Below are 12,959 nucleotides of genomic sequence, written 5' to 3'. Positions count from 1 at the left end.
GCAGATGCCAGTGCCGGTTTTACGAATAAGCTAAACAAGCTATAGCTTAGGGCCCCACACTCTTGGGAGGCCCCAAAAAAATTAAAGGGAAAAAACTGGATGTACATTTCCAAAATATAAGATAAAAAACAAATAAAATAAAACCTACATACAGCAACAGTGTTTTGTGTTGTGTAGGCTCCTATGATGTAAGTAATGGGCCCCGCCTGCTAGCCTGCTCCCTAAAATATCACTGGTTGGCTCATTTCTATATATAGGGTGCCTACATTCTGCATGGACGGGTTGCATGGAAACATGTAGCATGCAGCTACCGACTGCAGTGCAGCTCAGTTGAATGTAGGTAAAGCTGTTGTACCTGTTATCTAATATTAAAAAGTGCTTGTAGACTGATGACCAGGCAGCATAGACTAAGGGTATGAGTCTTATGCCTACTGATTGATTTCATGTACTACATAATTTATTTATTTTGATCCCATTATGGCTTTAGATAGCTATTAGGTCCATAAATTACCATATAGCATATATTCAACAACAACAAAAAACAGCGACAATTTGTTGTTGACAAAGGACAGCTGGACATATAAAGGGCCCCATTACCTTCAGTAGCTAAGGGCCTCATCAAACCTAAATCTGCCCCTGCAGATGACCGCAGTGCCTGGAGACAGGCAGACAGGTCTGGACTGCTATCTGCCACTGACTCTTCCTGCTCACTAAGTCCTGTTACCTCTTCAGCTTCTGACACCTCCTCCTCCTCCCAGTCTGCTGTCTCCTCTCTGACCACTCATCATCGTCCCTCCACCAGTCCTCTGGCTCTGATCCTTCTTACCTTGAAGGTTCCCTTGGGGGTTCCCCAGCTGCTGCCTCCCACCACTCCTTTCCATCTAGCCAGTCTGTGACAGCTTGATCCTCCAGATGTCGTTGGACTACAATTCCTATCAGCCCTGACAATTGGCATACTGGCTGGTGTTGGTGGGAGATGTTGTTCAGCAACATCTGGAGGGCCAAAGCTTCCCCGCCTCTGGCATAAAGCGCACAAGGAATCATTATTGGCCTCCCATTTTGCAGACAGGGAAACAGAGGCCAAAGAGAAGGAAAACGACTTGCAGCTGGAATCACAGGGGACATTCTATAGCAACACCCAGTGCACTCTGGTTGCATTGTTATGGATGCTCCAGCTCACCCTGTCTTTGCAGGCTGTGGTTTTGACCAGGGAGGCAAGCTTTGAAACAGCAGTTCAGAGAAAGGAAATCGACCTCAGGAAAAATCTGCATCCTCGGATGTTCTTCGAAAGTTGTCACGGGCCTCTCTGAATCGACTGATATCTGTCCTTGGTGCCTGCCAGGCCATCTGAGCCAAATCTGCTTGCATTCAAGAAAAGGGAAGTTCAAGGGATGGGACCGTGTTTAACAGCTCATTTTACACCAAAGCCTGTGCTCTCAGGATAGCAGGCTGTGATGCTCATTTCCTGTGTAGAGGGAGGAAAAGCAACAGCAAGGCAGCCAGCAGCAAACACACATTCCTGGAAAGACGGCACCAGTAGACAGTCTGAGCTACCAAGTTGAGAGACTTCAGACCAGAGGTCCATCATCTCAGCGCAGCAAAGGGTCGCCTTTGGCTTCCAATAAGGTAAGCAATGCATAGAAATAAACTTCAGGTTTCCCATCTCTTCTCCAGAAACAAAACTTTTCACCAGCATCTAAGCTTGTATAGAGATCCTCTCAGAGACACTTCTGTTACAGATGCCAGATTTCCGTCTGCTTAAAGAAGCAGCAACTTTCCCTTCCTTCCTCCAAATGCCTGGAGAAAGTGCGAGTTATTTTATTTATTTGTTTGCAGTGGCTGCCAAGTTATGAATCTTTTTCTAAGGCTGGAGGCAGGCAGTGATTGTTGTCCTTTTGGGGAGAGTGAAAGAAGGATATTTTGAGAGGCATCGCTGCGTGTCCCACCGTTAAGCAGGTGTGGCAGGACTTTGCATCAAAATCTGTTTGACCAGAAGTGACTAAGTCAAAATAATGTGTGCTTGAAAAGGGAAGTAAAGCATCTTTCGAACTCTCTTGATAACATTTGTCCGTCTGCAACATGATATCTTTTATTTGATAAAAGTGAGCCTTTGAGATGTACCGAATTCTCCTTTCACCTAGCCAGAACCTACTTCAGAATTATGGCAGTTCCACACCATACATTGAAAGCGCATCCATTGCACAAGTAAAGTGCATGACTTCCCCCAAGGAATCCTGGGAACTGCAATTTGTTAGGGATGCTGGGAATTATAGCTCTGTGACAGACTGGGAGGAGGAGGTGTCAGAAGCTGAAGAGGTAACAGGACTTAGTGAGCAGGAAGAGTTAGTGGCAGAGAGCAGTCCAGACCTGTCTGCCTGTCTCCAGGCACTGCGGTCACCTGCAGGGCCAGATTTAGGTTTGATGAGGCCCTTAGCTCCTGAAGGTAATGGGGCCCTTTATATGTCCAGCTGTCCTTTGTCAACAACAAATTGTCCCTGTTTTTTGTGTTGAATATATGCTATATGGTAATTTATGGACCTGATAGGTATTTATTTATTTATTTTTTAAAAAAATGATATTTATTAAAATTTTAAAAGTTACAAAAAGAAAAGAAAAAGAATTAAACAAAACAAAACAATACAATAGTGAAAACAAAACAAAAACATTTAAGAAAACACATCCAATACTTTCAATATTGTTATCTTTCATTTACTTGTTTCAACGACTTCCTCACACCTCCCTTTTTTGTATTCCACTTCAATTAATTGTTTCAGCATATCCTTTCCATCTTCCTCAATTTTCTGTCCTATAATTTATCTTAATACATTCTAACCTTATTTTTCCCTTTAATCCATTTACAATCTATTGTACTTAATTCTTTATAGCATTTCTGCTAAAGCCATGTAACTTCATTCCAACATCTTTCTAACATTCATTAATTTTGCAATATTTCTGTAAGTAATCTTTAAATTTATTCCAATCTTCTTCCACCGAGGACCTGATAGGTATTTAAAGCCATTTGCACATAACAAATAGGAGCCTACACAGCACAAAACACTGTTGCTGTATGTAGGTTTTATTTGTTTTTTATCTTATACAGTATTTTGGAAATGTACATCCAGTTGTGTTTTTTTTCTTTAAATTTTTTTTTGGGGGGGGCAAGAGAGTGGGGCCCTAAGCTATAGCTTGTTTAAATCCGGCACTGCCTGTGAGGGGAAACTATAGTTCTCAGGATTCTTTGATCATGGAATTATAGAATTGTAGAGTTGGAAGGAACTCAAGGAGGCATCTGGAATCTCGGCTAAAGCATCCATGGCAGATGGCCATTCAACCTCTGCTTATGAGCCTCCACGAAGGAGAGTCCACCACTTCTCATGGGAGACCATTCCACTGCTCTTGCTGTCAGAAAGTTCTTCCTGGTGTTTAGTTGGAATCTCCTTCCTTGCAACTTGAAGCCATTGGCTCATGCCCTACCCTCCAGAGCAAGAGAAAACAAGCTTGTTCCCTCTTCCATGTGACAGTCCTTGAGGTATTTGAAGATGGCCATCATATCCGTCTCCTCGATGGAAGTCAAGTGCTTTAAGTGTGTGTTGGATTTGCTTTAAGTTTATGGTGTGGAATTGGTCCTATTCCTGCATAAGGGAAGAATTGTCTGGCACTCAAAAGCCAACCATTCACAGACCACACATCTGATCTTATAAAAAGCTGTCATCTGGACCGCTTTAATAAAAGGTTTTTCTGTTGCTAGGAACAAACCAATCAGTGCTCTCTTGTCAGTGGCTGAGAACCAGCCTCTTCCAAAATCAGTATTAGTGTGGGAAAACTTGACGGTCACAGCTCAGCAGCACAGAGTGCAGGTTGCACGTAGAAGGTCCCAGGCTTGTATTTTCTGGCACCATCTTCAATTAAAGGCTCTTGTGTGAAGCAGGCCTGGGAAAGATTGCTGAAGATATTTTCAGAATGGGTGCTAAAAATAATGTTGACCGTTTTCTGAGCTGCCCATGTGAGCTGTAGCTCAGCACTCCGGTCCTTGGTTCAATCCCTGTCATCTCTAGATAAAGGATTGCAGATTGCAGGACTGCCTTTAAACCTTGGAGAATCAACAGCCAACTGGAGTAAGCCATAGTTTTATATTGGAAGGTGCACCAAGTGCATGTGCAGAAATGTGAAATATAAATGTTGTTAGGGAGGAAACAGATGCATACATAACAGTGCATGAATGCAGTGGCGTAGTGTGGGGGGTGCAGGGGGGTTGGCCACACCGGGTGCAACATCTGGGGGTTAGGGTTAGGGGGCGCAAATCCACGGGTTAGGGGGCGCAAATCCACGGGTTAGGGGGTGCAAATTACTTGCCTTGCCCCGGGTGCTGACAACCCACGCTACGCCACTGCATGAATGTGGTCTAGCAGCCACCCTTATTTAAACCTGGGGCATTTTAACATATAAGCTCAATGATGTATTCCTAAGAGCCTAGGACTTGCTCATCGGAAGGTCGGCGGTTCGAATCCCCACGACGGGGTGAGCTCCCGTTGTTTGGTCCCAGCTCCTGCCAACCAAGCAGATCAGAAGGTTGGCGGTTCGAATCCCTGCAATGGGATGAGCTCCCGTTGCTCGGTCCCTGCTCCTGCCAACCTAGCAGTTCGAAAGCACGTCAAAGTGCAAATAGATAAATAGGTACCGCTCCAGTGGGAAGGTAAACGGCGTTTCCGTGTGCTGCTCTGGTTCGCCAGAAGCGGCTTAGTCATGCTGGCCACATGACCCGGAAGCTGTACGCTGGCTCCCTCGGCCAATAAAGCGAGATGAGCACCGCAACCCCAGAGTCGGCCATGACTAGACCTAATGGTCAGGGGTCCCTTTACCTTTACCTATCATGGGAAACCATATACCCATGGGAATCCTGCAAGCTTGGCATGAATGCCATAGTCCTATCACACTCATGTACCCCATTCACTGCCTTTGATACCTTAAATGAGAGGCCTTCAGTGAGATGGGTAGATAATGACAGCCTTATCCTCCATGAATTCATCTTAACCACCTTAAAAAACCATCCAAGTTGATGGCCATTACCACAACTGGTGCTGGCCAATTCCATAGTTTTAACACGTGTGTGTGTGTGTGTGTGTGTGTGTGTGTGTGTGTGTGTGTGATATTTTAATGTAGTTCTATGTATTTTAATCAAAGGCAACTGTATTTTCATAATTGGTTTTATTCTTGTTATTTTGCTGTTGTTTTTTAGTTGCTTGTGACACACCTTGGTATCTCTTCTTGAAATGAAAGGTGGTATATAAATTCTTTTATTAACTATGATGACTACAACTCTGCGCTGTGTGACAAACTCTTTTTCCCTGTGCTGAATCTACAACCCTTCAGCTTCATTAGTTCTAATATGTGAGAGGGAGAAAAACGTCTCTTGATTCACTTTCTCTACACTATGCATAATTTTACATGCCCCTCGCATGTCTTTCTTTAGCTGCCTTCCCCTGTAAGTTAAAGATGCCCAAACATTGTAAGCTTTGCTCACATGGGACTTGCTCAAGCCCTTACATTATTTTGGTTGACCCCTTTCTGCAAATTACTGTATTTTTCGCTCTATAAGACTCACTTTTTCCCTCCTAAAGAGTAAGGGGAAATGTGTGTGCATTTTATGGAGCGAATGCAGGCTGCGCAGCTACCCCAGAAGCCAGAACAGCAAGAGGGATTGCTGCTTTCGCTGCGCAGCGATCCCTCTTGCTGTTCTGGCTTCTGAGATTCAGAATATTTTTTTTCTTGTTTGCCTCCTTCAAAAACTAGGTGCGACTTAGGGTCTGGTGTGTCTTATAGAGCGAAAAATACAGTGTATTATTCTACAACAGCAGCTTCCATTTAGGCAAGTGTGGTCGGCAGTGGCGTAGCATGGGTTATCAGCACCCGGGGCAAGGCAAGTAATTTGCGCCTCCTAACCCGGGGCAAGGCAAGTACAGTAATTTACTCTCCCAAGCAGCAGCAGCAGCGAGGCTTCTCTTTCCCCCGCGCTCTCCCGGAGCTGCCTCTTTTCTTTCCTTTTTTCCCTTTATCCAAGGCTTTTCGCTTTCTCTCCTTAATTGATTCCCCCTCCACACCGCGGTGTTTCCTGGCTGCTTCCCCCCCCTTCCCCTCTCTCTCCTCCTCGCTCTGCTTGCCTTGCCCTGCCCTGCCTGAGGGCGCCCTGAGGAGACTCCGCTCTCCTTTTTGACCAGGCGAGGTGGAAAAAGGGGGAAAAGTCTCTTCCCGCCCCCTCGCCAGACTCCCTGCTCGGCTCGGCTCACTACCCAGGCGGCCAGTGGAGAGAGAGCTGCAATTACCATAAAGCTCCTCTCCCTCCGCTTCGCCAAGCTGTCAAAGCCCGGCAGCAGCGGCAACGGCAGCAGCAGGCGCAGCCAGACCCCCGCCAGCCAGCCCGCCCGCCCGGCTTCCTCTCCTTTTTTGGCCCGCGGCAGAAGGCTTCGCTCTCCCCCTTCCGCGACCTCCTCGCCAAGCCGAGCGAGCGCGGGCTCCCTAACCCGTGGATTTTAGTAGGGGCAGAGAGCTGCTAGTGCGAGTGCGCCCCCCACCCATGTTGCGCCCGGTGCAGCCGGCCCCCCTGGCACCCCCACGCTACGCCACTGGTGGTTGGTCAAAGTGCACTGGGCAGACGGCCCTCTGCCCTTCCATCTCAGAGTTATCCTTTCCCCAGTGGACCTGCGACTCAGTGGCAACTGAGAACGCTGTGTAGTGACAGATGACTGTGTGCCTGAGGAGCATCACTGTCACAAAGAAATACGGGGCTTAGGAGAGAAGCGCTGGCTGCTATTGAGAGAAGCAGAGGAAAATGTGAGGCAATGGCAAAGAAGCAAGAAGAGGCAGAGGACTGGCAGGCCAATCTGGGAGGTTCAGTGGGAGATCCTATGCCCTGCGTAAGGTACCAGGCTCAATTTTGCGCATCTCTAAGGAAAGGATCTGGGGAGAGAGCAGTGTACCTGGGCTTACAGCACTTAGCACATTTATATATAAGCGGTGAATTAGCTGTTAATTCATCTCTCTCTCCATCTCTCCCGACTATTTACCGCACATTGCTACAGTTAAGCTACAAACCACTCTAGAATTACGATTCATTTGATTTAATGCTCAAAGCTAAATCAAAAGGCTTACAGAGATTATAATGCTGCCTCTTCAACAGGGTATGTAGATAACTCACTAAAGAGCAGCTGTTAGTGAATAGGTTTAGGTACTTACTCCCAAAGGCCTTGGCTAAGGTGAACTATAGTTCCCAATATAGCACCCCTATTGCCCTTGCAACCTGGCACCTCCTGCCCTAACTGTTCCCCTATGAAAAATTTCACTGCACACCACTGGCCACAGGCTTGTGTGCATCTGGGTTCTACTCAAAGCAGACCCATTGGAATTAATGTAGGTAAGTTAGTCATGCCCATTAAGGTCAATGGGTCCACTTGGAGTAGGCCTAACATTCACTGCAGCTCATATTTCCCAACCGTGGAATTCTGCAAAGTGCAGCTCAGGGATCTCTACCAAAAGATTCTCAGAATCATGATTCTCAGAATCAATTAATTAGGATTCTCAGAATCAAGATCTCACGGAACAATAGCTGGGATAGCTCAGTCGGTAGATCTGAGTTCAGGTCATGGGTTCAAGCCGCACATTGGGCAAACGTTTCCTGCATTGCAGGGGGTTGGACTAGATGACGATGCTCGTGGTCTGTCCCTTCCAACTCTACAATTCTATGATTCTAGGAACTCCTGAAATCAATAAGGAAAGCCACAACAGTTCAGCCATATGCACACAAAGGAACAGTGCTGTAAATATGCCCTCAGTATAGCTTTTTTAAATCTCCCCTTGTCTCTTTAAATGCAGATACACCTGAATACTGGAAAAAATGGTATTAGGAAACTGTGGATAATATAATCAATAATATCACAGAATTGCAGAGTTGAAAGTATCATCTAGTCCAATACCCTACAGTGCAGGGATATGCAGCTGTCCTATACAGGGATTGAACCTGAAATCTTGGCATTATCAGCACAAAACTCTAGCCTAACCAATATAATCCATAATCAAACAGTTGTCATCCTACCCATCTCTTAAGAGACTTAAAGGTAAAGGGACCCCTGACCATTAGGTCCATTCGTGGCCGACTCTGGGGTTGCGGCGCTCACCTCGCTTTATTGGCCAAGGGAGCCGGCATACAGCTTCTGGGTCATGTGGCCAGCATGACTAAGCCACTTCTGGCGAACCAGAGCAGCGTACGGAAACGCCGTTTACCTTCCTGCCGCAGGGGTCCCTATTTATCTATTTGCACTTTGATGTGCTTTCGAACTGCTTGGTTGGCAGGAGCTGGGACCAAACAACGGGAGCTCACCCCGTCATGGGGATTCGAACCGCCGACCTTCTGATCGGCAAGTCCTAGGCTCTGTGGTTTAACCCACAGCGCCACCCACGTCCCTTTACATGATAGGAAAAGGAATATTGGACTAGACATTCTTCTTATCTAAATAAATAAACCTTTAAAATCCCAAATCAGTTAGGAGTCATAGTGACTCACATGGATAGAAAAAAACAGCAACCCATTCTTTTAATAATTCAGAGCCTATACATATACACACATAAAACAGCTTAGAATTGATGTGGATTCATAGCAAAGGGTTGCAACTGTGCTAATGAGCAATGCATATCACACTTTCCGGTATTGATTACTCCTCCTTAATTTGGTTCAGTGGAAAAATCAGCCCAGATCTACTAGTACTGAAGTCTCTCCACCATTTCTTCTTACAGTTAACTTTTTGACCCAAAATGGGAGAGCCCGACCACCTCTTGCCTTTTAATGAATACGGAGAGTACCACAACTTGACAGAGCTTGCCCACCTGCTGAACTACACCTTCAGTTACTGCAGATTGGGGCTGGATGAGAGCGTGAAGCGGGTGTTCCTCTTTGTCCTCTACCTCATCATCTTTGTGGTGGGGCTGGTGGAGAACCTTCTGGTGATCTGGGTAAATTGGCAAACCCGAAGCCACAAGAACCTGGTCAACCTCTACATCTTCAACATGGCCATTGCAGACTTGGGAGTGATCCTCTCCTTACCGGTCTGGATGCTGCAAGCCATGCTTGACTATACCTGGCTCTGGGGGAGCTTCCTCTGCCACTTCACCCACTACTTTTACTTTGCCAACATGTTCAGCAGCATCTTCTTTCTCACCTGCCTGAGCGTTGACCGCTATGTGTCCTTGACAACCTCCTCCCACTTCTGGCACCGACACCAGCACCTGGTGCGACGCATTGCTTGCTGCTGCATATGGGCCTTGGCTGCCATCGTCCCTTTGCCAGAGGTGTCCCACATGGAGTTAATTGACAGCACTGAGCCAGTATGTTTCTTCATGGCCCCCCTGGAGACCTACGACATCTGGGCCCTTACTCTCACCCTGCTCACTGCCTTCATTGGGTTCCTCATTCCCTTCTCCATCATGGCAGTCTTCAACATACTGACAGCCAGGCACATCAAGCGCAGCAACAAGCCTGAGAGCAGGAAGCACTGCCGCGTCATCTATGCCTACATTGCCGTCTTCCTAGTGAGCTGGCTGCCGTTCCACCTGGTTTTGCTTTTGCTGACGCTCGAAGGTACCAGCATCTTCCTCCACTGCCACTTTTTGGACTTCCTCTACTTCTTCTACGATATCATAGACTGCTTCACCCTTCTCCATTGCGTGGTCAACCCCATCCTGTACAACTTCCTGAGCAAGAACTTCAAAGGGAAGCTCATCTCTGCTGTGGTCAGGTACATCCCCAAAGACCAAATGGATCGAAAGGGGGCCGAAGGTTCCTCTTCTAACACCCAACATTCCATTGTCATAGCAAAAGAGAACACCTTGCCAAATTAAAAGTGTGCTTGATTTGGTTTATTGCAGTGGTTCCTCAACACAATCCAGTGTATTCAGACATTCTCTCGCTAGCAAAGGGCAGTCTTCAGTAAGCACCTCTCTGCATACACATCAGTGCTTCTTGAAACCTTGGGAAAGCAGGGCCATACAGGGTGAAATGTGGTGATTATATGCTGCTGTGCCCTGTTTTCTAGTAACCCTCATCCAATCCCCCACCTCAAAAAAATAACTATGGAAATAAATGTTCTGATTTCTGCTACCCTGTAATTTTATGATTATTTGGAAGATATAGATTTCTGTCAATTTCCTCTTATTTGTGGAGAGTTTTGAATGAAAATTACATTCTAAAATCATGAGGGTGTCTTGATCATTAAATAGATGGCACAAAGACTGTAATTCTGCCCCTGCAAGGGTGAGACAGGGACTGCCAAGGTCCTTTTATGTGCATCCAACTAGTTACCTCTTGTGGCTGAGGAACCAGGATACCAACAACTCCCTTCTAGCAGTTTGCGCGCAGGCAGCCTTTTATTTATGTCACCACAGAGACATTTACACCCAGGGATGCCAGCCTGAGGTTGGAGAAGGGAAGGCAATGCTGGGGCTACGGACCTCTCCTGAGGGAATGCTGGTGCCTGGGATTTATCTCCCAAGGGAATGCACTCCCACCTTGAAGTTTTGGCTTGGGGTAAACTCTGTTGTCCTTTCTGGTAGAGTCAGAAAACGTGATGATTCAGTTCCTGAGTTAACCAGGAGCACTGCAGTTCCGGTCACTGAATCAAGAAGCTTCTGCTAACCCTATTCACAGGGTTCCAGCCCAGTGGTGCCTAATAAAGCTTTAAAAAACGGAAGTTGAGGATCTGAGGGCCTGTTCACAAAACCAAGGACTCAGATTTTAGCATGGTATCATTAGCTCAGAAAACGTATTTGCAAAGGCATGAAAAAAACTGGATCCTTGCATGTGATGAGGGATTACACAACCATGAAGTGGGTGCCAACATATGGAGGTGGGATTTGGTGGGGTGGGGGTGCCTGGCTGCCAAAATGTTCAAATAATAATGTGAATAGGCCTTGGCCTTCCAGATTTCCTAACTATAGCTCCCATCAGCCCAGGCCATTGATGATGTTGGCTGGAGCTGATGGGAGCTGATGGGAGCCCAACATCTGGAAGCCGAAAGGTTCCCCACCCCTGGTATAGACTCTATCAAGTTGAGCTTTTTAGTTTGCTGGTGACTTAGCTTTGCCTAATTTTTAGCCAATATTATCATGGAATCTGCCACATAAACATGGGGAAAATGGGTATGTGATCTGGAGATCCCTCATTCTAAAGTGAGAGTTAAGTGGTTATAGGAAGGAACATGTTCCTAGAGGTCAAGGTCAGACATGTGAGGAAGCGCTGAGCAAAATGTTCTCAGCATTTCCTACGTAATGCCATTTTGGCCTTTATCACAAGAATTGTGATAGGGGCACAGATCCAGGCCAATTATAATCTGAGAACAATATGAACAGAAGGTAAAAGAGGAGGTTACTACAACTGCTAGAAGATAAAAATCACTTAAAAATAGCACTCTTATCCAAGGGCTGAAGGACATAAGTGAACATCTGGATTAAAAAAAATACTTGGATAAAGTTTAGGGAAGGAAGACAAGGAAGCAGGATGTTTATAATACATTGAGTTGACTTTTGCATTCAAATGTTATCTAAAAGTATTTATGAACAGCCCTGACAAAGGTTTTTCAGGCCAAGGCAGGAAAAATTAATTCCAACCCATTTTTGATCAGAAATGACCCAAAACATTGGTTCCTTTGCAGGGGGTAGAAAGACCCAAACATTTTCCCCAATACTGGCAAAAATATAACAGTTACAAGTCTGCATGTATGAATATAGAAACAAAAGGAAGCTGCCCTATACAGAGACAGACTATTTGTCCACCTAGCTCAGTACTGCCTACACTGACTGGAAGCAGCTCTTCAGGGTTGCAGACAGAGGTATCTTGCAGGCCTACTTGGGGATGCTCAGGACTGAACTTGGAACCTTCTGCATGCAAAACAGCCTCTCGTTGTGCAAGGTATTTACAGAAGTCAGGAGCACCAGTAACCCAGAGCAAAATCCTTTGGCATAGGCAGAAGACTCAGGTGAGCAGCCTCTGTTATCATTTGATCTGAAAATATTTCCATAGCATGTCAACCACAAACTATGAGCAATGCACCACACTCTCGAGTTTTTCATTTTATTATTCTAAATAAAAACCACACTTTTGTGCCAAATGATGGAGTATAAAAGAATCCGATGTACAACGATTTTAGACATCTACTTTTTTTTTCTTTGAGGAAGAAAAGTTTTACAAAATGTACAAACTTTACAGCAAATAGATATTAAACACTTAAATAACCAGGTCAGTACCTACAATTAACTTAACCAAAAGGTTAGACAGCAATCACAATGCTCTGCTTTGTTTTGTTTTTTTTTATTATTTCAAGACATCTGGATCTTTGGAGGAAAAGGGAGAGGGCATGGTTTTGAGTTCACAAAAATAAGAGCAATAATAAAGCGTTAGTCTCAAAAACACTGTTGTTTATTATTTTCAAAGCTTTCTGTGTTAGACTGGAACACCTGTTCCATGCCTGAACCCTCCCCTACTGTGGTGATAATGGTAGGGATTCTTCACAAATGGTAGCATAGCAAACAGAGCAAAGCTATTTAATTACAATACTTTGTCTTTCTACACGCCTAAGGATTCCAAAGCACTTTACAGACATTTACTACACCTCACAACTTTTCCATTTGTGAGGTAGGTATTTTCAAATATTCCTCACTCACAATTTGGGGTGAGTTGATGTGTGGGTGTTTTGAGGCAGACAAGTGAAGTTACTTGGGCCAAGCTACACTACCAAGCACAATGATTCATATCTTTGTCATGGCAGAATGCTTTTTTTTTTTTTAATGGAATTTCTAAAGCTGGCCAAGTTTGCATTGCATGCAGTTTGGCACTGGAGAACGAGACTGAAACAGCTCTAGAAGTCGAGAATAAGGAACAGTCCTTACTGGGTGAGATCCAATATAGCTCCTTCTCCATC

General features: G+C 45.4%; 3 protein-coding genes across 3 annotated transcripts in view; 2 read left to right on the top strand and 1 right to left on the bottom strand.

Moving 5' to 3' along the window:
- Positions 1–12,959, top strand: part of LOC310840197 (17-beta-hydroxysteroid dehydrogenase type 6-like) — a 257,115-nt gene that overhangs the window by 9,976 nt on the left and 234,180 nt on the right. The gene's annotated exons all lie outside the window — the stretch shown is intronic.
- Positions 1–12,959, bottom strand: part of LOC310840203 (retinol dehydrogenase 7-like) — a 486,845-nt gene that overhangs the window by 318,317 nt on the left and 155,569 nt on the right. The gene's annotated exons all lie outside the window — the stretch shown is intronic.
- ACKR5 (atypical chemokine receptor 5) lies at positions 1,381–12,820 on the top strand. Its single transcript, XM_083729480.1, has 2 exons — positions 1,381–1,626; positions 8,785–12,820. The coding sequence occupies exon 2, from the start codon at positions 8,803–8,805 to the stop codon at positions 9,883–9,885; it is 1,083 nt and encodes a 360-aa protein (XP_083585606.1). The 5' UTR covers positions 1,381–1,626; positions 8,785–8,802; the 3' UTR covers positions 9,886–12,820.

This window comes from Podarcis gaigeae (assembly GCF_964106915.1).
Source record: "Podarcis gaigeae genome assembly, chromosome: 2".
Classification (NCBI taxonomy): domain Eukaryota; kingdom Metazoa; phylum Chordata; class Lepidosauria; order Squamata; family Lacertidae; genus Podarcis; species Podarcis gaigeae.
The sequence above is the reverse complement of the archived record's forward strand: the minus strand, read 5'-3'. Positions and strand labels throughout refer to the sequence as shown.

Excerpts from the sequence above, each read along its gene's own strand:
- ACKR5 (XM_083729480.1), top strand. The coding sequence starts at position 8,803 with ATGGGAGAGCCCGACCACCTCTTGCCTTTTAATGAATACGGAGAGTAC.